The sequence below is a fragment of the Ursus maritimus genome, unplaced genomic scaffold (assembly GCF_017311325.1).
Source record: "Ursus maritimus isolate PB19 unplaced genomic scaffold, ASM1731132v1 scaffold_2, whole genome shotgun sequence".
Lineage (NCBI taxonomy): Eukaryota > Metazoa > Chordata > Mammalia > Carnivora > Ursidae > Ursus > Ursus maritimus.
The window spans coordinates 86064730-86090407 of record NW_024424452.1 but is presented as its reverse complement, the minus strand read 5'-3'; the positions used below and the strand labels follow the sequence as shown (position 1 = coordinate 86090407).

The following is a 25678-nucleotide window of genomic DNA, read 5'->3' as shown; positions in this document are numbered from 1 at the left end:
TTTGAGGTTGCATTTCTTTGAGTTGTGTCTGAAATTTCCAGTGGTAACCTGCTGGGCCTGCCGCAGAGAGCGGGTCGAACGTCAGTGCCATGACCTGCCAGTCTGTGTGTTCGTGCTGGGCAGCAGGCCTCTCACTCCTGTGTTGATTCCATCGACCCTTCGTTTCCTCACTGCTCTTCACAAGCACCTGCGCTCTTGAGTGGTTGCAAAGCCATACATACCGTACGGGAAGGAGGGAAGGAGGGGAATGAAGGCCAGTTCTAAAGGCTAGTATTTGTTAACCCCAAGTTAGCCCTAAAAAATCAAGCCATTTGGTTAAATGATAACCAAAATAAAACCATAGCATTGTATCATGTATACTGGTATAGTCCGTATTGTATAAAACGTTAACTAACAGGATCATCCTGACCAAGTGGCTTCTGGAACGCGGCTTTACATCCCTCAGGTGCTAGTGGCACGTACTCAGTGTTGAACTCTTAACAGAGGTGCCTCTCTGAGAAGGCGTGCAGGGATCTCGTTCTAGTATTTTAATTCTCTGTGGAATTGAAAACTAAGTCTAGGTTCTGTTTAAGCAATGAGACTTTAAATAAAGGAGTTAATTTTGCGTGTGTCTGCCATCTGAGTTACCTGTAAATTTACCTCGGGCTCTAGCGGTCTGTGATTGTACTGGTAACAGGAATATAGGGGTATTTATTCTTCGGCCTTGGGCCTGCACTCGGGGTGTCTTGTTTTTGTATGTTTTATTGAGATATCACATAGAGAAGTGCCCTGATAATAAGCGTACAGCTCAGTGAACTTATACAAAGTGAACACATTTGGGTAGCCAGCACTCCGAGCGAGAAACATTATCAGCACCCTAGAAGACCCCCTCACGCCCTTCCAGACACTTCCGTCCACTCACCCCACCCCACCCGCCAGGGTCCTCATCATGATAAGTTCTCACATCATTGTGTAATAGGTTAAATGTTCAGTGGGCAGAGTAGGTTAGTTCACACCTCCAAACCAAACAGTCATGTCTCCGTGCAGTGTCCTGCAGGGGCATGCTAAACTTCACAAATGGTTATAGTTACTTTTCTCCAACTTTGTAGGTATGGAACATGCTAGACTCCTCTAGGAGAGCTTTCCAAATCTGTAGTTGAATGTTCTTCAACAAACGCTTTGGGGAAAATGCCGGTCTTCCCTTTGCACTCCCCTTCCAGCCAGTCTTCATTCACTGATAAAAGGAAACGTGTGCATCAATTTCTAGAACCAGGACAGGAGAATTACCTCATCTGGATATGCCACACAGATCTTCGGCGGTCCTTCACCCCTATTGTGCTAACAGGGAAAAGTACACATTGGAAAGTGATTTGAGGGAAAAGTGAACATAGGACTTCCACCGTCTTATTGGTTTCTGTCTCATATATGATAACGGAGGAGTAAAATACAGAAAATCAGTTAGATTTTTCAGAAAAAAAAAGTTGCCTGAAAAATAAGATGAAAGAAATTGAACAATAAATCTTGAGATAGGATATTTTTTATAACAAGAGTTTTATCTGATCCCTGTTAGGAATCTCCATGAAAAGGACCTGCCATTAATTAAATACAGTTGATCTTTGGGGCACATGGGGGAGCTCAGTCTGTTAAGTATCGACTCTTGATTTCGGCTCAGGTCATAATCGCAGGATTGTGAGATCGAGCCCTAGATTGGGCTCTGCGCTGAGCGTGGAGCCTGCTTGATATTCTCTTTCTCCGGGATGTCTGGGTGGCTTAGTCCGTTAAGCATTTGCCTTTGGCTCAGGTCATGATCCCAGGACCCTGGGATCTAGTCCCACATTGGGCTCCTTGCCCAGCGGGGAGCCTGCTTTCTCCCTCTGCCTGCTGCTCCCCCTGCTTGTTCTCTTTCTCTCTCTCTCTGACAAATAAATACAATCTTTTAAAAAAAAAAAAAAAAGATTCCTCTCCCTCTGTACCTACCCCTGTTTACTCTCTTCAAAAAAAGAATTAAAAAAATAAATACAGTTGATCTTTGAACAACACAAGTTTGAATTGTGAGGGTCCATTTAATAACAGATTTTTTTGATACAGCACAGTGCTGTAAAGGTATTTTATGATTTTTTTCTTCTTTTTTTAAAGATTGATTTATTTTAGAGAGCATGGGGGTGGGGGGAGCAGAGCGAGGGAAATCTAGGAGACTCCCCACAGAGCATGGAACCAAGCATAGAGCCCGAGGCAGGGCTAGATCCCAGGACCCTGAGATCATGACCTGAGCTGAAACCAAGAGTCAGCCACAGTAAGGAATATGCCACCTTTTTTCTCTCCATATCTACCCAGAAGGTTTTTCTATGTGTTTTCTAGTTTTTATCTCATCCCACCCCCACCGCCCAAACACTGGACAGTGTAGCTGGTTGGTTGATACACTTAAAAAATGGTGCTGGGGTGGGGCGCCTGGGTGGCACAGCGGTTAAGCGTCTGCCTTCGGCTCAGGGCGTGATCCCGGCGTTATGGGATCGAGCCCCACATCAGGCTCCTCCGCTATGAGCCTGCTTCTTCCTCTCCCACTCCCCCTGCTTGTGTTCCCTCTCTCGCTGGCGGTCTCTATCTCTGTCAAATAAATAAAATGTTTAAAAAAAAAATGGTGCTGGGAGTTACTAAGCCTTGTTGTCCCCTATCAGAAGATAGGCACTGCCGGGGCACCCTGATTCTTTATTTCATTGCTCATATTTTAAGTTAATTACCTCACAATGGTATGCTCTCTACCCCATTAACTTTAAAATCTTGTTTCTTAATCTGTTGGATTTTCTGTCATAATTGGTGATGCTATGTTTTCACTACTCTGCATTGCTAATGCACGTTTCTGCTGTTTGAACAAAGATTTGATGGGACTCTTACTCGTTTTGAAGTAGAGAAATAAGAGTATGTCAAACTGTGAGTTAGAATGGTGCTTTGCTGGGTCAGGAGATCAGCCTCACATTGGAAGCCTGTTAGAAATGCAAATTCGGGGGTCCCACCCCAGACCTGAAACAGAATCTCTGGTTGCTGGGCCAAAGAATTTTATTTAACTCTTGGAAGGGTGGTTGGGCATACTGAAGTTTGAGAAGCACTAAATCAGAACTCTCTACTTAAATACTGTTTCAGTTCGTAGTGTGTTTGATTCCTAACGGGATCGGGAAAGTCACCAGGGACACAAAGCAATGTCGAGTAACTTCTTTTAAGGCAAAATTTATGTACTTCTTCCCTCATCTTCAAAAAGTGCATCAATTCAAAGAACTATGGTTTACAGAAAAGTATCCTATGGTTTGGTGCAAAGGCAAAATGATTCCAGCCCCCTTCCAATTGGTTCACTCTGGGAATGAGAATGCATGGCTTCCAAAACATAGCCATCTTTCATGATCAGAATGTCAGCTAAGTCTGTCATTTGTTGCTTCCCTGCCCGTTGGAGCAACAGGTTGAAAGGCTGAGCACTCCATTCTTCTCCCTCCAGCTGAAAGCTAGGAAGGAGATTGAAACCACTGGCTAAAGTTTGGTTTGTCGGTTATTAATGTTTCTTCTTTTCCCTTGAACTTATTGCTGCTAACATGGAAACTGGTTTCTGTGATCCAGGAGTAGTACTTACCCATTGATATAATCTGGATTATGTCCCCTTCCTGAAACTCCAGGTCTTCTGGTTGGGCGGCCTCATAACTGAAGAGTGCTACCACTTGGTCTCCTTCTTTAAGCTGAGGTTCTGTTGTCTGGTTATTAGCTTCAGATTTCTCACTTTCCTTGGGTTCATCTGGAAAGCCTTGGTCACCCTGAAAGAATAAAAGGCCTGTTAGGTTTCCTAACTTTTTGGCCAGTGAACATTGAACATCACTAAAGGAATCCGTGAAATGTCAGTGTAGCACCTGGAATAAAAATTAATGAAGGCTAAGTCTGTGATCAGTCCCTAGCATAGACCTCATGTGTACTTTCGGAATATTGAATGGTTGGATAAATGAACCCAAAAGGTCTGCAGGACCGTAGCTAGTCTTAAAATCTTACAGAAATCTTACAGTAATCCTGAAAAAGCTAGAATATGTTAACTTCTTTGCAGATAGAAAAATAGAGATTGAGTCACAAGTGATAGAACCCAAAGTCAGACCTGGGTTTCTAACTCCAAATCCCAACACCCTCTCCCCAGCACCCACAACACTAGGGACCTTGTTAGAAATGTAAATTTCTGGCCCCATCCCAAACCTGTTAAATCATAAACTTGGTGCATGTGGGGCCCAGCAGTCTGCATTTTAACAAGCCCTGTAGGTGAGTCTCATACTTGCTAAAGTTTGAGAAACCGTGCAAAGCGCCATATTGTCTTTCTAAGGCCATGAAAAAAGGCATTGCTTTCTGATAGATGTAACTACACCTCTTAGTTGCCATTGTGGTCATTTTTGATCCACAAATGTTGAAAAGAAGAAGGGTGCAGTTTCTAGAGATGTGAATCCTAGGATTTAACAAATCTGCTTTAGAAAACCTGCGAGCGTAAGTGCTGTACACTTCCTGGTGTCGCTTGTGCCAGCCCTGGCAGATCCCTTTTACTAGAAGGCAGTACAGTGAGGTGGAAGTGGCCGTAAGGAGTCTAAAGGCCTGGGTTTGCATCCCAGCTCCACTGCTCACCAGCTGTGTGTCCCTGAGCAGGTGGTGTAACCTCTCTGAACTTCAGTTTCCTCACCTGAAATAGAGGCTAGAGGAAAAGATATGATGTAGAATAGTAATAGCTGACAACTATTTTTTTTAAGATTTTGTTTATTTGAGAGAGTACGCATGCGCGTGTGTGAGCAGGGGCAGAGGCAGGGAATCCTAAGCAGGGAGCCTGGCGCAGGGCTCCATCCCACCCCTCTGAGATCACGACCCGAGCCGACACCGAGAGTCAGAGGCTTAACTAAGCGCACCACCCAGGCGCCCCTAGCTGACAATTACTAAACTCTCCGTGAGAGAGCTACTCTAAATATATACACATATACATGTAAACGTGATTAAACGTAAGTGTTCCTGCATAGAGTAGACGCTCAAACGATCGCTCGTGTTCCTGCTCTTCTGGTGAGTGAACGGGCACATCCTGACTGGCTGCCTCCAAGAGCAGGGGCGGCGACAGAATGCGGGCAGTGACCTCCGAAGCTGGAGTGAGTCCCAGAAAGACTGTGTTGGGAATTTGGGGAGAGTTAGCCACGTACAGCCACTAATTAGACTGAAGCTCTCTTCAAAGAACAAAAATTAACAATAACTAACAACAATTAAGGGAAGTAGTTCACATTCAGAGCCGAACTGCTAGGCAGAATCCTTTCAAGACAGTACTGATAGGATTGGTCCCCTCCTAGACTGTCGGAAACCTTAGGGTGCCCGTTCAGACTTCCAAAGGACCCTTGCACCCGAACCTTGTCTACCCCTCCCCTGCCCAGGGTGCTGGGGCCTGTGACCTCTCAGCCAGAGGCGCCAGTGAGCCCAGGGGCCCTACTTCCTGAACGCAGTTTTCCGAATTCTTCGATTCCACCAACCTGGGGCTTAACCACAGGGCCTCTTTACTTCTTCCTCTCCCACTCAGTTTTCTTTCCCAGCACACATGTATCTGGTTTCAGTGAGACTCTGCCAAAGAGACCCTTCCCTAACTGAGCAGAAGCTCTCGCCCAGCAGAGGGGTTGAGGGTGTAGAGGAGGGACTCTGCCCCCACAGGGCCCACGGCCCCAGGCCTAGATGGTCTGGAACAGCTTTGCCAGTGCGCTCATTTCCATGGTCTCCAGATCCATTCAGAGATGAAAACTAGTAGCTCTCCAGAGGGTTCCTGTAGGACCTGTGGCGTTTTACACCCGTTACTGATGTAAGTACAGATGCCCCAGTTTGAACCTGGTAAAGCAGGAAACAGGCGGGGGAGGGGGTGAGGGGAGAACTGAAGGTGTCAGAGGGACCCCAGTTGACAACGGCTTCGGGCCGTGGAGACTGCAGTGTCCTCGATCGTGTGTTGGGACTCCCCAGTGTCAGGGCTGTGGACAGGGAGCTGAGCACTTGAAGGAAGCCAGCTGGCCCGGCCAGCCTCTCAGAGCCCCCTGCCTTGCTCATAGGCCCCTGAATCAGACATCCCAAGCCAGCATTCATGCATCTTTCTGCCTGCTCACAGCCTCATCCAAGGGCAGCAGTGTGCAAGGCCTTCCACGATGGGGCCCTGTTGCCTTGCCAGCCTGTCTCCCAGCTCCTCCTCTTGTGTCCATCACCCACTGCTGACTCTCAGGGTCTCCCTCTGCTCTTCCATCCATGTAAGGCACCCTAACCTCCTCCACCTTGCTAATTTCTATTTACCATTTTAAGGCTACGCTTCAAGACAATTTCAACATCATTTTCTCTAGGAAGACTATTGACTGTTGACTTGTCCCACCTTCCTTCAGCATTTTTGGGTGAGACACCCTCCCTTGTGCTTATAAAAAACAGTACGCCATCGTGTGTCTCCATCAGTGCACCCAGCACATGCTTTGTAATCACGTCCGCCCTTGGCTTTCCCCCAAGAAGAGCCTGTGTCTCGTTAGTGTTTATATCTCCAGTGCCTATCTAGCGAGCAGTCAGTGCTCCACAAATGTTTGTTGAGGAATAAACGTCACTAGACAAACACTGGAAACAATCCAAATGTCCACCAACAGGTGAATCAATAAACAAATTGCAGTATTCATATTGTGGGATACCGCTTAGAGACACCACTAGCGATCAAAAGAAATGGACTATTATAACACAAAAGCATATATAAAAATGGAAAAGTATATAATGAAATGTACTATTAAAACAAAAGTTTTATGTACAGTATATATATTCATATGAATATATCTTCTGAAAGGGGCACCAGCTCATTGCTGTCTGGAGGCTGATAGCTGGGTAGAGATGAGTAAGACCCAAGTCAGAGAACATATATTTACATAACATTCTTAGATATAATATTTTATATATAAACATAGATACATAATATTTACATTATGTATGTAAATCTATATACTGTACATATGAACTTTATCAGTCCATCAATTTCATATAAATGGATCGTATGAATTTATGTGAATATATATACTGTACGATCCATTTATATGATCCATTTATATGAAATTACATCAAAGGTGAAAAAAAGTCCGTTGGTATGTGGACAGAAAGAAAATGGATGGTTTTCAGGAGCCATGGTTGTGGGAGGGAATTAATCTCAACAACAAAAAGAAACGCTAGCCTTTCCCTTGGAGACAAAGGGACAAAGTCAAGAGTGTTAACGTGGAGCTGCTACTTCTAGCCTCTAACTTTGCCCCTAACTCCCTTTACTCTTACTGGCCAGTTAACTCTGTTCTGGGCCCCGAGGTCCAGAAAGAGGTTCAAGAATACAGGCTCTGGAGTCAAAATACGGGGCTCTGGTTCCACTCCCGACCTGCTGTGCAACCTTGGTCAAGCTGACCTCTCTTTGCCTTGTTACCTGACTTGTGAGGTGGGGTAACAGTAGGTCCCAGAGGTGTGGGGTCTGTAAGAATGAATCCGCAGCGTGCACTTAGCACGGTATCTGGCACGTGGGACGCTCTCGGTGGATGCTGGCTCTTGGGGGAATGTTGTAATCCACACCACCTCTCTGTGGGATAAACGCTCACTAGCTCCACTCTCACGTGTTCTTCCCCGTGGAAACTGACAGCGAAAACGGCCATGAGCTCAGCCTCAAGCTAGGATTTCCTTCCGACCTTGCTTGATGGCGATGGGCCTAACCTTGGAAGAGTTAGGTGAGGCGGCAGACGGAAGGGACTCCTTTCCGGGCGTTGTCGGGCCTGGCTGCCACCGGGGTGCAGGGGCAAGAGAGGCAGAGCTGTGGCTCGTGACTCGCCGTGCCCTCAACACCAGGCACAGGGCCAGGCTCACGGACCGTGCGCGGTAAACGCCGCACTGTCGTTGCGGAAGCGGCCCTACAGACACGGGACGTGGGGTGCCCTTGGGCTCACTGCACTCACCACCGTGTTCTCACACCACAGAGTCAGGCAGTAGTTTCTCACTTGGCCCCAGGCAGCCTTCATGTTCTCTTCCGAAAGCCGCACCAGCTCATGGCTGTCCGGAGGCCGGTAGCTGGGTAGAGACGAGTAAGACCCAGGTCGGAGAACATCAGTACAAAACCAGCCGCTTCTCTCCCCTGGGCCGTACCAGGTCCCCAGGGGGCGCCCCCGTCCCCACGGACTCACCTCAGCTGCGTGTGTTCCGGCAAGAGCTCCAGTTTCTTGGACACCATGTCCCGGACCTGGCTGTAGGGGAGCCCGGGCCGCGTCTCCATGACCACCGTGTACTTGTAGTGCACCTTGAGTGTGTAGGGCACGGGGACGCTGAGCTTTACGTCCTGAGGGGAGAGGAAGCAGAGGGGCTCGCGAGTGTCTGCGGCCTCCTCGCAGCCACATCCTGCATCACCGGGAGCGTTCTGTGCAGCAGGGGAGGCCGATAGCTAACCGGGTTCACGGTAATGGAAAGGGCTTTCAGAGGTCCCGTAGCCCCGCTCTTGCCTGGATAGGAATTCCTACGGAGCCAGAAGATCCGGCCCACGCACTCGAGGCCAGTAGGAGATGTGTGCATGGTGGTGGGGAGAGCCATGTGCGGGTTCCTAGCCTGTGGACTGTGTGTATGGTGGTAACTGGCCCACCCTTCCTCTGGGACTCTTTCTATAACCCTGGGACACACGCTTGTGGCAGAGAGCCTCAGCTTTTCCTTTCTCTACCACTTGAAATAGTACAAGGAAAAAGCTTACCTTGGGCACTTCTTTTTCTTTTTGACCTAAACGGAGAAGGTAGGAAGTAAAACAAAAGAAGATGATGAATAAACACTCCTGGCCAGCCCCCGCCTTCCACAGGATGAAACCTCTTAGAACAGGACACCCAACTTATTACCTTTAAGTCTCTGGGGGGATTCTTAACCTTAATAAACTGTAGGGGAAATCACGCTCGGGGGAAATGTGCAGGGCAAAGCACAAACACACAGATGAACCCGGTGCCTGCCTCTGGGGAGCACACAGGCAAGTATCAAAGGACCATCACACCCCGCAGCACAAGGGGTGAGCAGGGACCCCAAAGTCCAGTTAAACCAGTGGGCTCTGAGCAATGACAGCGGGGAGTGCAAGATGAGCCAGGGGTCCGAAGCAGCAATGTTAGAACCACTTATTTTTCCCTTGTCCTTTATTTTTCCGCATGTTTCCTAATAAGCATCATATATTAATATGACCTTATGCACATAATTTATAGAAGTCTGCATAAAGATATTCACAATAGAGGGGGCACGATGGAAAGAAAAGACCATTGATCTCATATACCCAGCTAATCATTAGAATCACTTGGACGGTTTTTTTTCCTAGAAATACAGATTCTGAGGCCCAATTCTAATCGTGAAGAATCAGAATCAAAGGCCTAAGAATGTATATTCATAAAATTTTCCTAGGTTTATATGTGATCCTTGATGGGCCCCTAGACAGAAAAGGTAAAAACAAACAAAAAAAGCTATCGAGAATGTTTTGAGGGGTAATTGGAGAAATGTGAATGTGAAATATATGCTCGATAATATTATACTAACGCTCGATGTCCTAGATGTAACACTTGTGGTTAAGCAGGGGACTAGTAGGAGCTAATGCGCAAGGGTAGGGCGAAGGCCGTGAGTCTGTAACTTCCTTTCAAGTGGCTCAGAGGGGAGGATGGGGAGCAGGGCGAGTCCCTGGTACGAAATGTTAGCCGTTGGTGAATTTAGGTGAAAGGTATTCTGGTGTTTATTGTACTACGCTTTCAACTTTCAATCTGTAGGTTTGACAGTTTTCAAAATAAAAATGGAGGTGTGGGGAACATCCCAAGGGGTTCTGGTGATCTGGCAGGCTTTGCGGTCACGGATCTAGGATCCTTCAATGCATCCCTACCGAGCACTTATGCAGGATCAGCTCAAACTGCATTCGTGACCACAAGCCCCTCACTTCCCAGACATCAGGAGAATGTCCTTTCACATCTGCCCTTGGTTCATGGTCTACTCCTCGGGGCTCTGCAGAGCCATTTCTTTTCCAGACAGAGCTCCTTGGACATTTGAAAAGAGCCTCTCCGTCCTCCTCTGGGGTAAACGTGTGCAATGACTTCAACCTTTCCTGCCCGGACGAGGTTTCCGTACCTCATGATGGAGGGGTCTGGTGACTACTTGAGTTGGGAACTCACTGCCCCCCAGAAACCAGCTACATTTACTGACACCTCGTGAGTGTTCTGGAGTAGGGAGGGAGAAATGGCATCTATTTCCTATGTTTTAGGTGGGTGGGTGGTGCAGGAGAGAGGGGCCCTGGGGCTGTGGGGTCATAAGCTGAGCAGCACGCTGGAAGGGGAAGAAGAAACCAGAATCTCCTAGAAGGCTGAGAGAGCAACGCTCTGTGAGGAAGCAGCCGGGAGCGGTCCTGCACCCAGGCCAAGGATGTGGTTCCAGGGACACGAACCGGGTGGCAACTGGGGTCTTCCAGGAGCGCTGGAACTGGGAGGAGCTGGGATATCAGACTCCGGGGAGGCTTCCTCCTGGAGGTGACAGAGATGGTGAGAGCCTTCATTCAGACAATGTTCTTAAGTAGGAGTAGGGGTGGGGGGCTCACGAAAAGGGAGCCAGGGACAAATGGCTTCCTAAAAGCTGGAGTGGTGGTGACATTCAGGGGAGACTAAGGAAGGTACTGGTTAAAGGGAAGGCAGGGTTGGCCTGGTGGGAACAAATCACAGAAGAAACGAGAACCCTAAGCCCCATCGAAAAGGCCCCTGCTGCCTAACCGCCCCTTTCAGCCACACTGGAAATCTGCTGGAGCTGGGGGAGGACCCTGAGTCTTGGCTCAGCTCACCCTCTCACTCCACATTCTGCCGCTTTAAAGGAAAAAGTCCACCTCTCATTGGTACGGCATTTAAAACATTTCAAGTCATCTGGGTGTAGTAACTTGGACCAGGGAGGGCCAAGCCCGCAGAGGACAGCTGGTTGCACAGTGTCCAGAGAGATAGGTCAGAGACCAGCGGTCATCTACACGGCCGCTCAGTCCCAACGAAGCCCACCGGCAGAAGGGCCGGCCTTCGAGGTGTGAGGGGGGCGCCGTGGCTGGCAAGGCCTACTCTGTTCATCCTCTAGAACGGATTTCTCTTTGTTAATGACCTGTCACAGGCCAACACATGGACTGTTCTGGGTGAAGAGGACATTTCTGGGAAGACCCAATCTTCCTATACGACAGGCTTTGGGTCCCAAGTCACCCCTAGAGTGGGAGGAATCAGACAGGTGGGTGGGCCCCGTAGGTCCCTTGGATGCCCCCCGCCCCACTCAGCACATCAGGGAATCTTCCTTCCTCGCCAGGTTCAACTCCGGGTGGCTGGTGCCAACCCCAGGTGGACTCCGGACTTGTGAGTGGAAGGACCTTTCCGGCATCTTTTGCACGCTGCCCTCCCCCCTCTACGGAGAGGCCTGTGCATGGAGGGGCAGAGGCGGGCAGGAGTGCGTCAGGCCGCTGCACTACCTTACCTGGGGCTGCTGAGCTTGGATCCGCAGCTCCACTGGTTCAAGGTAGTTGCAGGGCACGAGCCCCTTCTGTGGCACCGCATCAGGGAGTGAGAAAGGGGAGAACAAGGCCGCTCTCATCAGTGCCCATCGGAGCCGAGCCGCGCCCCCCAACAGGCCAGAGACGTGGAGGCGGGGGCAGCTGGTCTGCGGGTGACGGAGCGGGGGTGGGGGCGGGGGCGGGGGCAGCTGGTCTGCGGGTGACGGAGCACATGCTGCTCCTCAGAGAGCTTTGCCATTTGCTGCCGGGATCCCGTGGCCCAAAACCCCCGCCCTGGCCGTCTGAATACCTGCCCGTTGAACATGACCGTGGCCCAGTTATCGTTGCCCTTCTTCAAGACAAAGACGATGTTCCCAGGCATGACCTGCAGCTCCTCTGGCGTCTCGGGCACAAACCCAAACAGCACGCGGTGAGCTTCCCCTTCCAGAGCCCTGCGGGACAGACACGAGATTCCGAGCTCCCCTGGCCCGGACTGCGTCCCGCCCTCGGCACCACGGCACCTGCGACAGCGGCCTTGGGGCCGGGAGCCCCGCTCCAGGCACCCCTCCAGCTCGGCATCTGTCCGCCTCTGGGACCCGAGCGGGACCAGGCAGGAACGTGAACACGCTCCATTACCACATGGGCGGTGGGACAAGAATGAAAGATAAAACAGCACGAGGCACCCGGGCCGTGTCCTCCGCGCCCTCCCTTCCCCTCTGAGGAGGAAGCTTCCAGGCTGTGCTGGGCCAGTCTCGAGTCCGGGCTGGGGTGCATCGGGCTCGGTGGCAAGGGGACCGCACAAGGTGGAGAGTGGGGCACAGCCAGCTGGCTGAGAAAGGGCCGTGGGGCGGCGGGAGGCCGAGTCCCCTGGAGGCCAGCTGTGGGGAGTGGGGCCATGGAGAGGGGTCCTGAGGCCAGCCGGCCGTGTGCCGGGCTCTGTCATTCCGCCTTCAGCGTTCCCTCAAGGCCTGCTTTGGCCTTGGAGGCTCTGGCTGCGTGGCCTGTGCTGCTTTGGAATGTGTCACTGTGGGACTGGCTCCGGGGCTGTCTGAGGCACCTGCCCTGGCCCGGGGGTGGGGAGGGCTCCCTCTCACTCCCCCTCTGTCCCCCACCCTCAGCCCTGCTCTCTGTTTCCGAAGGGGAGACACTCCTCCAACCGGCAGCGTCGGCCACGAGCTCACAGCCCCTCCTTTGTCCAGTTGCTGTGGTACTTTCTCCAATCTTTAAAAAGCCTTCTTTATTGGGTGGGGGATCTGGGCTTGCTTCCTTACTGAGAAGAAATTCTTAGGAAAGCTGTAAGTTGTGTCATTCTTGGCTTCTCATCTTATAGAAGAATGGCTTCTTTCGCTTGAGTTGTTCCTCCTACTTCTCCAGAGACCATGTGTCCAGAGGGAGTGAAAATGTCCACTCAGGAAAGGACACACCACCTAGCCTCCCACGGTGCTCGCCCAACTCCAGAAAGCTCTGGTCTCCCCCTCTTCTGAAGAGGCTACTATCAGGGCAAAACCACACTCCAGCCTCTGGTCAGAGGGGCTCTGCTCCGCGGACACCGCTGACCGCTGCCCTTCAGCGGTGACCCCCATGCGTGGGTGGCTGTGCACGTGGACGTGGGGACCCCTGTGGTCGATCCTCCCATCCCCCCTACATCATCCATTCTAAACTTGGAGACAGGGGAGCCCACACGCGAGGCTACATTCCCCAGGACTCATCCCCTGACCCCAGCCTCATCTTCACCCCACCTTCTTCAGAGAGCCCCACCCTGCTCTACACCGAACTTACCTGAAGATCTCCGGGGTTTTGGGTCTGGGTGGAGGTTCGGTGGCCTATTGAACATTGAGGAGGAATGAAGGGAAGGAGGGCGGAGAGAACAGACTGTTAATGGTAACTTGAGTCTTCTCCCAGACCCGAAAATCAAAGAATGCATTTCAAGCAGGATGGGAACCCTGTCGAGGGAGAGGGCACCGCGTACCCTGCCTACACACTGGAAAAGCACCCCTCCCACCAGCCCCCTGGGGACAGGTGCCTCGAGCAGAACAATTCATCTCGAGCCAGTGCTGGTGTCTGGAGAATTTCAGCTGTCACAGAGCAGCGTGGCATCACAGGGGTGCTTTTGACCCTGAGCTCCATCCCTTTCCTAGGACAGCTTCCAAAACTCTGTTCTATAATTAATGTCTGCTGTATCACATGACCCTTGTGGGTATTTAAAACCCGCTCAAGGTCCACTGACCAGAAGACCTCCTTTCCGTGTGCTCCCTGTTCTACACCAAGTCACGGAGCCCACTGATCTGGGCTTCCTTCTCCTTTTGGAGTCTCTGGCTGCTCTGCGGTCCAGGGGGCCTTCAACTTCATGGTGAGGACACCAATCTAAGGATCCCGAATGTCTCTATCCTCCTCGGCTCCTGTCACCCTCCGAGCCCCGGTGTCGGTCCCACCCTGGGCTAGCAGCCGTCACTCTGCCCCCGGGAGGCCGGGGGTGCTGCTGTCGGGAGGGACCAGGTGTGTGCGGCCTGGAGGGCGGGTGCCATAGCGCTCAGAGTTTCCTCAGCCCGTCTTACCTTGTTCCCCTGACAAGGAGGGAAATGCCTTCGCGTTTCTAGACCTAGCAGCCTCTCTCTGGCCCAGACCGGGCAGAGCAGTGGCTCACTGGGGGCACCCAGCGTGTTCCCGAGGGGCTCTCCTGCACGTGGGCAGGTGGGTGGAGGGGACCGGCCCACAGCCCCAGGCCCCACGGAGGCCCCTACTCGCCCCTGTGTCTGAGAAGAGGCCTTCCAGAGCTTGTGTTCCCATTTCCCCAGAGACTAGTGCAGGCTTCGGGAAAGATGGTCCACAGAAGCTCTCCCCAGCAGCACAGGAGTGCGGCCTGGCATTCTGGGGGCGCAGGGGGGTTGGTTTCTGGGAACTTGAGGTTAAGCCTAAAACTGGCTTATCCTCCCAACAGTCGTGGAACCTATGACCCAGAATGGCCAGCCAGATGCTGTCAGCCAGGCCAAGAGGGCAGTGGAGGAGCCCTTAAAATGAGGCAGCTCAGCACAGATAGTCTCCCCCTTGGATGTTTCCAGAGAGCTCTGGGGATCTGGGTCTGGGGAGCGGGACGGGGCTGCCTCACCTGTGGCTGCAGAGGGGCAAACCCCGAGAAACTGTCTTGGTCGACCACAGACGCCACCACCTGAAACCGAGGGAGGAGAGTGTGAGGGCCCGGCCCGCTCTGCTCCCATGCTTCATGGTTTCCCCAAGATTCCCTCCTCTCCCGCACCCTGCATCCGTTCTCGCGGGAGCCCCGTCCCGGACTGTGGGGTGGGGGCTGACCCTCTGGGTTAGGAGTCCCAGCAGCTCAAGAAACTAGTACCCGCCCAGCCCTGCCAACCCGGCAGGCTCTCTCTCTCTCTCTCTCTGTACTTTTTTTTTTAATTGGGGTGAAATTCACATCATATAAAATTAACCATTTTGAAGTGGACCGTGAAGGCATTTAGGAGATGTATGAGGTGATGACAGTGTCGCGTTTAGGACATTCACAATCCTGTGCGCCCACCTTCTCATTCTAGTTCCCAGATGTTTTCTTCACCCCAAAAGAAAACGCCACCCCCACGAACAGGTTAGTGTGCCCCTCCTCCCCCAGCTCCTGGAAATGACCAATTTGCTTTCTATTTGTGTGCATTTACCCATTCTAGATAGTTCACATAAATGCGATCCTGGAACACGTGGCTTTCGTGTCTGGCTTCTTCCCTAGCATGATGTTCTCAAGGTATATCCGTGCTGTCACTTACATCAGTCCTTTCTTTCTTTCTTCCTTCCTTCCTTTCTTTCTTTCTTTTTTTTTAGAGAGGGAAATAGATGGGGGGAGGGGCAGAGGGAGAGAGAGAGAGTCCTAAGCAGGGTCCATGCCCAGCGCAGAGCCTGACATGGGGCTTGATCTCACCACTCCGAGATCAGGCCCTGAGCTGAAATCAAAAGTCGGACGTTTAACGGACTGAGCCACCCGGGCGCCCCAGTACTTCACTCCTCGCTATGGCCATTTCACTGCATGGCTACATCACACGTTTATCCACTCATCCGCTGATGGGCTTTGGGGTGTTTCCACCGACCCAGGCGCTCTTGAACCCTGCTGCTCTGCCAGAACCCGCTACCTGGTCAGCGGGCAGCGTTAGCCCTACGGATATGTCAGAGCCAAGCGCAGTTTTGGAAGGGGCTGCTGGCCCACTCTAGATCATCTCTGAGAGGATTTAAGACCTGGATTTAATGGAGTCCAGTTTACAAAGGAGTCTAATCATAAGGCTGTGGAAGTGGGGCTGGGAAGAGCATCAAGCCGGAGAATGCCGTGCTCGTCCGTGTCTCTACCCTGCTTTCTCCCCATTTACTGAGTGCCCCATAGCTGTGCTTTCTCCCCGCTGGCTCAGTCCCCCAGACTCAGCGTCCCGTGACCAACCCTGTGGCTCTCACCCAGGGTAAGGAGGGAAGGGAGGAATGAGAGGAGCCTGGAGGCAAGAAGCTAGAGCATTTGCCCACCTTCCGGCGAGGGCTCCACGCTGCCAACAGTCTCTGACTGCCATCCCGGGACAGCACCACAACAGGGGTGTCCTCGTCCCCGGAGTCTGTCCCCACCTTGGTCCGCACACGGCCACCCCATAGGAGCCTCGGGGAAGCCTACTCACCGTCGCCTTGCCCAGGTAATCCTTCTTGGCCAGCTGAGCCACTTGCCTCTCGTTTGGCCGGAAGAGCCTGCCCACAGGGATCACCACTGGCTCGTACAGCTTCTGTTTCTGTAACACAGCGAGCACGCCGTTTTCTTACCTGCCAATCGGGGGTCATGATGCTTGTCCTGCCTCCGTCACTGAATGGATGCCAACGTTCACCGAGATAACCTCACAACAGCAGTTTTTCTACATGTGTCAAGACGGCACTCATGATTATTTCTGAGTGTCTAAGGTGGGAAAGATTGGTTTCAATATCACCTTCCCCTGAGAGGCCGCGTGGACATCTGTCTGTGTTATTCCCTAGGTGGCCGCCCCTCCCCCACTCCGCACGGCTTGGGTGGGGCTGGCACTCAGCCCCGCAACCCAAGGTGCCCGGGGTCCAAGCAAGGCCCACGACCGTGCCGTCCTGTGGCTGGCGGCGAGGATTCAGAGGTGGGCGAGCAGGCACAGCCCCTGCTCCCTCTGTGCTGGGATCTAGCCTCCCATCCTCTGCTCCCCACCCAGCGCCACCGCCGAGCCCCCTGGACTCCAGCGTTGCCAGATCCAAGATCTGAACCTGGAACTGTACCCCAGGATCGGTGGTACCCAGAGCTCAGAGAAAGCACAAGCACCACTTCTACGGTTTCTCAATCCGCATGGCTACGGAAACAAAGAAAACTCCAGTGGGAATCCTCTGGCCAGCCCGCATCAACAGTACACTTACCCAAACACATTCCATGGCTTTGTCGATTTTAGTATGTCTCGGCTCAGACTTCATGCTCATAGCCAAAGCCAAATGTTCTTCTGCCTGTTTCCACTCCTCCTTCTTGGCATACATGAAAGCAACATTATACAACACCTAGAAAAGCACAGGCCACAACACAAACCTTGAGGCTGCTTCAGATCTAGGCACCAGGGAAGAGCTCGCCTGTCTGCTCCTGGAACGTTGCCTGCTGACATCCCTCCCTTCCTCAGCTTTCCTGGGAATATCTCAACTACAACACCATCAGTCTTGCTACCGAGCTATGCCCAGCACAAGGACGGTGTTAAGAAAACATCACGTGCGTTATTCTTTGAACAACCAAATAGGTCGGGAAGGGACAAAAACGCTTGTGTTGGCTGCCCCTGAACATAGGCCGAAAGACTGGACAGGTGCAGGGTGGCGGGAGAAAGGGTTCCAGAAGCATCGTCCTGCACCAGCAGCAGCAGAACCCTGCCTGGAACGTGGTTACGTGTAAGGAGGCTGTGGTATAGTTCTAGGGGCAGGAGGACACTCTGCGGGCCGCAGAGCCGTGAAGCCAGGAAGAGACTCGCACTAACCCAGGCCAGCGCTTCCCCAGGGACAAGCGGGAACAGCACGTTCACCAAGAATCGTGATTTCCCAGGTCTCGAGCTGGCTGGTAGGCGCGTGAGCGTTTACTTTACCATTATGCCTTACAGCTCCCACAGAGAATCAAATCACCTTCTGGATGATCGGCAAGATAAAAAAAAAACAAACGAGTTGTCTAAGTCTAGTAAAAAGATTCATAAGCAAAGATGGGAAGGCAACGGGGAGCAGAAAAAGATCAAGATGACAGCGAACAAAAAGGGTTTACTTTCCTTTGCCCTCACAGCGTGGGGGGGTCCTACAGCGCCCCAGCACCCTGGGCGGAGGACGAGCTGAACAGCCAGGGGCTGCTGCAAGGTTTTCTCAGGTCTAAGTCACAGGAGTCACAGCCTGATGCCCCGGGCGGGGTGGGGCTGCTTCTCCAGAACCTCAGAGAAGAGATACCGTTGGTCAACTGAGGCCTAGGAGGAAAGGGGGTTGTTGGCCTTGCGGTGCAGGGGTGAAGGGCACGGGAACCCCCAGGGGCCGTGTCTAATACGTGGCCTCAGCTTCACTGTAAAGTGGTGGCATAACGTTGCCTGCTTCCAGATTGTTGTTAGGAATAAAGGAGATAATTCATATCATGCACCGAGGTGGGTTGCTTGGCGCAGGGTGGGCATTCAACACGTGTTTACTACCGCCATGACTGCTACTGGCTGTACTGTGTTGGGGCTTGCTGGGCGGCTGGGCGAAGAAGGGCTCTCGTCCCCCAAGTGTTGCCTGCATGGCTTTGGGGAAGACGACAGGGCTGAGGTTTGCAGATGGACGCCCTCTGGGGATGCTCTGCTATGAGGGACGGTGCGCTCCTGGAAATCAGTGTTGCCTGTTGGAGGCAGTGTCATTGTCATTCTTGTTGTCATCCTCACGATGCCACCCACTGACCACCTATTAGGGGCCACTCTATCTGCATGATCTCTAACCCCCCCCCCACCATGTGAGCCGAGGCCTCACTCCTGTGCTTCCATAGTGTTTCCTCACCACCTCACATGACACGTGACCGTGAGCTTCTGGGTGCTGACACCTTGTCTTGTGGACCACTGGACCTCTGCTGCCTGACGTTATAAAATACATGGAGTTATTAATGAATGTGTATGAGGTAAGTACTCAGCCCTTCTGTACAGATGAGGAGGAGCCTGAGGCTCAGAAATGACATATAACTCACCAAGGATCACACAACTGCCAACGGGCTGGGACTTGATCCCTATCTGCCTGATTCCAGAGTCTCTGCTGTTGTGGTAGCCGGCTTCCAGATGGCCGCCAGCGATTCTCACTTCTTGGTCCTCACCCTCCTGTTCCCTCCCACATCCAATGGAGCCGGCATGGATAGCCAGTAGGATATTAGAGAAATGAGGGGTATGGCATTTGAGGCTAAGTTATAAAAGACATTGGTCTTCCATATTACTTTCTCTTGGATCATTAGATTCTCTGGGGAAACCAGCTGCCATGTCCTGACAAGACTCGGTGTTATGGAGAGCTTCATGTGGCAAAGAACGGAGGCCTCCTGCCAACAAGTAACACTACCTTCCCAGACCCGTGAGTCATCTTAGAAGTAGACCCCCCAGCCCTAGGCAAGCTCTCAGATGATGGCAGCGCTGGCCAACGTCTTGACTGCAAGCCCTTGAGAGCCTGTGAGCCTGAACCCCCCAGCTAAGCCACGTTTGGATTCCTGACCCCAGAAAATGTGAGATAATAAATGGTATTATTTTAAGCCACTGCATTTTAGAGTAACTTGGTATTCGGCAATGGATAACCCATACGCTTCTCCTCTATGATAACAGTCCACCACCTACATACGCAGTTTGGTTCGGGGCCTCAGCCAGAAGAAAAGAAGAGTTTATCAAGGTAAGTATAGACGCGTGGCAGGACTGTTTCCATGGAGCGAGGAGTGGCTGGTGTTGGGTGACGGCGCCGGGAGCAAGCCCAGAAGTGGAGGTCTAGATTCCCTTCCTGGGCTACTTCTGAGCCTCAGTGAGCTGCTGCCTTCTGTGTGAGTGCATGGCCAGCCCAGCTCAGGCCTGGCCATGTGCGCAGGAAGGAAGGAGAACTCAGGTCCTTCAACATTCCTATTGGGTTCTCTTCTCCCTTCTCTTAAGACTTTTTCCCACAATAAGCTTTTGTGACTCCATGACTGGAAAAGCCAAGACTCTTCAAAAAGGATTGTGGGATTTCTCAGAAGCCAGGATTAGACCCTGGTGGGAAGAGGGGGGTGGCATTGTATGTAGGAAAATGACTGAGGGTCTCATGCGGCGTCAGGGCCTTAGACCACGAAAACTCCAGCTTCACCTGCAGAGAGGCCTGTAAAGCCAGTATTTCCCGCCCCCTGGGTCGGTTCAACTCCAACAACAGGGGACCCTGTACAGAGTCCCATGGGACTCTGCTCGGCTTCCACTGTTTTGTGATCCTTTTTCTAGAGCTACTTGTCCCCCAACCCTTTAGTCTATATAAGCGGTTCTCACTGCGGGGATGGGGGTGACTGGCCGTGTCTAGAGATATTTTAGGCTGTCATGTGAGGGGTGGGGTGGGGGGCTATGGACATCTGATGGGTGCACAGAACAGTCCCCTACAACAAAAAGTTACCTGGTCCAGCACATCAGGAGTGGCACGGTCGAGAAACTTCTCTCTAGAAGCTGGCCAAATGCCAACTGATTCCCTGAAATTCCCAAAGCCTCATTTCCCTGGACTGTGAGAAGTGAAGTAACTTGCTAGCCCGCTGCAGGGCTGGATGGGGGCACTTGTCCCCGAGGGCCTGGGCAGCTGTGGATTCTATTATTAGCCCTGAGCAACCCTGGGACCGCTCGGCTTTCTTCTGCCTGAGAAACGAAAGCAAGGGGACTTTTTTATCAGCAATTCTTCTAAATAAAGATCTATGATATTTGCAGGGCTTTTCGTTTTTCAAGCTAGTGGCGTATATTTGGTGTTTAGGAGTGGGGGATGGGAAGGGATGGAAAAAGGACACGAGCCTGTGAAGTCAGAGCCGGTCATGGTCATGCTTCTCCCTTTTGGTAATAGAGAAAATAAGTTATCCTTCTATGGAAACCTTCCTTAAATGTGTGCTCTGAGCTGTTCTTTGAGCTAGGGAGGACAGATTTGTGCCAAATTACCCTCACTCTTTCTTTGGGTATCAACCAAGTACTCGAAGCCAGAGCCATTAATAGCAAAGAGCGTGGTCTCTAACTCAGGAACCGAGCAGGGTTACGGCGGGTCTGGCAGGGATAGTGAACCCATGATTTTGGATTTGTTAGTATAATGCTGAGCAAATAACTTGTCCACTGGAATTATGCAAATCATTATGAATACTTTCACAGGCCAGCACAGTCGGGTCTAGCCTCCCTTTAGAGAGCCCAGCAGGCTCAGTTCCGCACAGTCCTTTGAGTCTTACGTTAATAAAATGCATGCCCCCAATAACTGGAGACTCCGGGATGAGCCTGTCATTATTGATCTGAATCTTTTCTTAAGGGGAACACTGAGTCCTGAGGCACAAGAGCCTTTTCCAAGCTCCCAGACGTGTCAGCAGACCACTGTGCCTCCCAGCTGTCAGCTGTCCCTCAGCCACCGCTCGCTCCCACCCAGGCTGGGCCCTTCCTCCTTACCTCGCAGGCAAACAGCTTGAACTGTAGCCCCAGGATCTTGTAGTCTATCAGCTGGTTCCCTCGAAGCTGAGTCAAGGCCTCTTTCAGGTCTTTAATAGCTGCATCATACCTGCGGGACAGAGGCAGATGAGACCACAGGCCAGGGCGGAGAGGAGCAAACACCCAATAGAACGTGTGTCGGCTTGCCTTGCCCGACCCGTCTCACTGGGACAAGAAGCCTCTCCAGTCCCCTTCGGCCTGCCTGCTCTAGCTTTTTGCCAAGACTGAGCCCCAGTATTCCGTAGTGCTCCATGTGAGCCGCGCCCTGGTGGGGGTGTGTGCATCCCAGCGCCCCTGGGGCTCCCCCCAGACTCAGGCTGTCACAGGTTCTTTCTTCTCTGTGGACAGCATCCAACTCCTACCCTTCTGACTTCACTTCCCAGTAGAGGCCTCGTCGTCTCCTGAGAGCTCCCCGCAGAGCCAGCACCGGCCGCCCCCAAGGCCCTGTGGAGCGATTTGCAGCAATGCTCTCCACTGTCAGGCCAGGCTAGCCTGACCCAGCTCCGGGGACCCCTTCCAGAGCCGATGACAATGCCCTCCTTCCCAGAGCCTTCTCCTTGGGCTTTTTTTGTGTCCAGCTGAGCTCCTGGTTTTGTGGCCTTCTTAGCCTCCTCCCCTCCCACCCCCTCCACACACTTTGGAAAACAGAAGAAAGAAACCACCCATTAAGCCAGGTGGCATTTCTAACACGGCTCCTGGCACTGCCCTTTGGCTTTGTTGGATTGGCGTTGTGCTGGCTGGCTCGAGGCGAACAGGGCTGCTGTCGCAGGCTTCGTGACAGACAATGGGGCTGACCACATTAGTAGTGCCCCCGGGATGCAGCACGACCTGGACCAGGTCTCCTGGGCCTGCCCCTGACCTCCACAGAGGCCCTGGTGAGAGGGAGCCGCTGCTGGGCTGCAGTGGGGGGTAGACACAAAAATCAAGTTGCTCCCACCTCCTTAGCTCCCTGGTCCGGCAGGAACAAATTTCACGCTCTGGGCGCGGTTCCACCTGGGAGGCAGAAAGGAAGGTGCCGAGGCCACTGGCTGACCGAGAGCTGCCCGTGCAGCTCCTCTCGGAGGAAAGCCTGGCTGGCGGTGCACGCGGGGGCCGAGAGAAGAGGACCAGATCCACCAGCTCTGCTCTTACCCAGGAGACCCCGGCAAAGTACTTTCCCGGCCTCAGGTCAGTGACATGAGCGGCTCATGTACAAGGAGCATATCGCATTCGAGGAGCATATAGTAGGAGGCGGTCGCTAGTATGTGGTCCCAGATCTAATTTCTTTGGAGTCAAAACCCCCTGGACCAGAGTCCCAGCTCTGCCATGTACGATCTGGTGACAGAGGGAAGTTACTGAATTTGCCTGGGTCTGTTTCCTCAACTTTACAATTAGAGGGTAGTGGTAGCACGTGCCTCCGGGGCCTGGAAGAACGAAGTGCGATGAAGCGTCCAGGCGCTCAGGACCGTGCTTGGCACACACAGTAATTTACTGCCACTACTATTATTATTATTACTGTTGTTATTTTAGCTCTAAAATTCTGGCAATTAAATTCATACACCAATCATTCATTACGTGCATAACACTCGACAGTGAATTAGGTATTATCCAGAGATAAAACCCCACGGTCGTAGCAGCTGGAAGCGCGATCTCAATGGGCTGACCAGGAGGCAGGCTGGCCTGACCGTGCTGAGGAACGTGTCCCCAGGGCGGCTGGGGCAGACGCTAGCTGTTCTCTCACCACCATTGCTCTGAGGTCACTCACACAGCAGCAGTGGCTTTAGGAGTGATGGAAGAAAACAGGCTGGATCTGAAACAGGAGAGTGGCTTTCTCTAACACATCCTTGCTGTTAGTACAGATGATGGTGAAACCTGCGGAGAGCACGCAGGCCGCTCCTTAGAAGCAAGAAGCGCGTCAAGTCGTTTACATGTTCTTACAGACATTGCCAAGAAGGGGGGCAGAGTAGGCGCCCCATTTCTTCTTTCTAAGCTGGGAGGTTGGGTGACTGGCTCCGATTCACGGAGCCCAGAAGGAGGGGCGGACGAAAACGCAGGTGCCTCGGGCAGATGCAATTTCCACGGTGTTCCTGCTCCCCCGCCGGCCTGTGAGGCAGCTGAAGGTCCTCAGAGGCCCCGCTGGGAGCAAGGTCAGCACTCACCCTCACGTGGAACCTCCCTCCTGGCTGAGCAGGGGAATTTCAGCTGTGAGCTAACACTGCCGGTGTCTACCTGGTAATGAGAGAGCCCCACAAAATCCTCAGAGTATCCCCCTCCATCAGGTTCTAAAGACCTGGACCCCCTGGGAGGGAGAGAGAAAGAGCTGACAAATTATTCAAAGTGCTCACTTTGTGTTAAAAAATGGGCGGAGGGGCCTCCTGCTGAATGTCTGATTTAAAGCATTGCCCTGACCGCCTGCTGCCCCCCTTTGTTTACCTGGAGCTGCACCCCCTTGGCATCGGCTTTGACACACAGCTCTGCTCCCCATTGTACAGGCTCTGAATAAGCTCAGTGTGAGATTCCCAAGTTGCATTCAGCCGGTGTGGGGTGTGTGGGTGGGCCGTGCAGCACAGCCCCCGCCGCCCTCCAGCCCTTCTCCACAAGAACGAAAGAACGTTCTCTGCAGTGCCATTTCGAATCCACTGCATCCCCTCGGAGGCCAGGATGCTGGCAGCTTCCTGCCCGGTTCTGCTGGGCAGGGGTAGGAGTGTTTTCTTCACACACACACCCCCCAGTGACACTCTCCCAGCCCCCTTGGCTGCCCTGGACCCAGAGCCCCCATTGCTCCAGGTAGGGGCTCACCAGTGCCCCAGCAACGTCCAGGGGCTTTCCACCAGCCCTGAGCCCCAGAGGGTGTATAATCCCCATCTTTGCTCCCTGTAGAGGTTTCTCAGTGACCACTGCCTTCCTGATCGTTCCCATGCTAACAGGGCCCCCGGGGCCCACAATCCTGCAGCTCACGCTTGTGTCCAGGACACCGGAGAGGTCTAGCGAGCTGAAGGAAGTCACAACGTCAGACCCCTCCAAGACTGGGCTGGGGCTCTGGCCCTTTCCTGTTACGAAGACAGCAGGGAGAGCTTTTGCTGTGTTTCCTCCGTGGGCCAGGTCGGTCTAAAGGGTTTGCTGTTCCTATTCCGGCCCTCAGACTCCTAAGGCCCCGAATCGGAACCGCCACCACGTAGAGCTCCCCTCCCCTTTCAAAGGACAAGGCTGGGTCAGACAGGTGAGAGTCGGTCATAGTCAGCACCAAGGCCCCACCTGCCTTCTCAGAAATGCACTCAAACTTTGTCCTGTGGAACTTCAGAGTGACGGGAGAGCCACAGAACAACATGTGAAAGGGGAGAAACTGAGAGGAGAAGTCCACATCACATCATCACCCTAAACAAGTCCCATTGGAGTCTGGAGGGTTCCCAGCCCCCTCATTAAGAAGTAATCTTCCTACATCCCCACAGGCTCTTATTTCAAAACAATCTCTCATAGCACTTGCCCCTTTCTACCTTGTATGATAGTTCTTAGCATTTGTGACCTGTCTCTCCCTTTTAATTTCTGAGTTCCTTAAAGCAGTGGGTATATTTTGCTTGCTTTTGTTTAATTTGTTTAATTAATTCAATAAGCATTGATTACCTGATTAGACACAGAAATATAAGAGTGAATAAGTAAAGATTTCTTCCCTCAAGAAACAGTAGTTGAGGAGACAAATCTATAAGCCAACACCTGTCACAGAGTAGACAGAGGTTATGTTAAAAGGCACAGAAGAGAGTGGTCGCCGCCCTAGGGAAAAAGTGATGGAGGATGAGTGAGCCGACAGGCAGCTGCAGGACCACATGGGAACAGCCCAGGGAACTTGGTCCTATGGTACCAGGATTCACTGGAAGTTCTGAAGCAGATCACATTTACTTTTTTGAAGAAGATCACTCTGGAATAAGACAAGACTGGGGGCTGGAAAAGCAGTTTGGAAGTGATTTCAATAGCCCTGGTGAAAATGCGGGTCTAAACCAGGGTAGTGCTGGTGGAGAAATATGGGTGGATTTGAGAACTTGAGAGGTCAACTTGACAAGGTTTGGGAAAAGAGACATTCTGGGTTGGTCCCAGGGAGAGATTAGCAGCTGGCTGGCTACAGGTGGAGGTCAATGCTATGGGAGAGGGTGAGATCCCTCAGGGTTCATGTATGGATTTTCAGGGACACTGAACCCCTTGAAATTCTACATAGAAGGATGTATGTGCTTGTGTGTGCTCTTCTGGAAAGACAGCCCATACATTTTGCCCTTAAACAACCACCGCTGGGTGACTGGGTGGCTTAGTTGGTGAAGCGTCTGACTCCTCTCTTGATTTTGGCTCAGGTCATGGTCTTAGGGTCCTGGGATTGCGCTCCAAGTCGAGCTCTGGACTCAGTGGGGAATCTGCTTGAGATCCTCTCTCTCCCTCTGCCCCTCCCTGTGCTCTTGCACACCTGCTCACTCTCTCTCTCTCTCAAATAAATAAAATAAGCCTGAAAAAAAACAAAAAACAAAAAAACCCAACCACTGCTGTTGTGATAAAA

The 25678-nt window shown here is 52.2% G+C and overlaps 1 protein-coding gene across 1 annotated transcript in view; it reads right to left on the bottom strand.

Moving 5' to 3' along the window:
• Positions 1 to 725: 725 nt before the first annotated feature.
• The window catches only part of NCF2 (neutrophil cytosolic factor 2), a 28924-nt gene continuing 3971 nt past the window's right edge, over positions 726 to 25678 (bottom strand). The window contains exons 3-15 of the mRNA XM_040636299.1: positions 21124 to 21232; positions 16892 to 17026; positions 16147 to 16254; positions 14604 to 14663; positions 13277 to 13320; positions 11808 to 11949; positions 11482 to 11547; positions 10433 to 10508; positions 8729 to 8754; positions 8175 to 8326; positions 7950 to 8061; positions 3596 to 3773; positions 726 to 1213 (exon numbers count right to left, since the gene is read on the bottom strand). Coding sequence (XP_040492233.1) covers positions 1101 to 1213; positions 3596 to 3773; positions 7950 to 8061; positions 8175 to 8326; positions 8729 to 8754; positions 10433 to 10508; positions 11482 to 11547; positions 11808 to 11949; positions 13277 to 13320; positions 14604 to 14663; positions 16147 to 16254; positions 16892 to 17026; positions 21124 to 21232 — 1321 coding nt within the window. The 3' untranslated portion in view covers positions 726 to 1100. The remainder of the gene's footprint in view (positions 1214 to 3595; positions 3774 to 7949; positions 8062 to 8174; positions 8327 to 8728; positions 8755 to 10432; positions 10509 to 11481; positions 11548 to 11807; positions 11950 to 13276; positions 13321 to 14603; positions 14664 to 16146; positions 16255 to 16891; positions 17027 to 21123; positions 21233 to 25678) is intronic.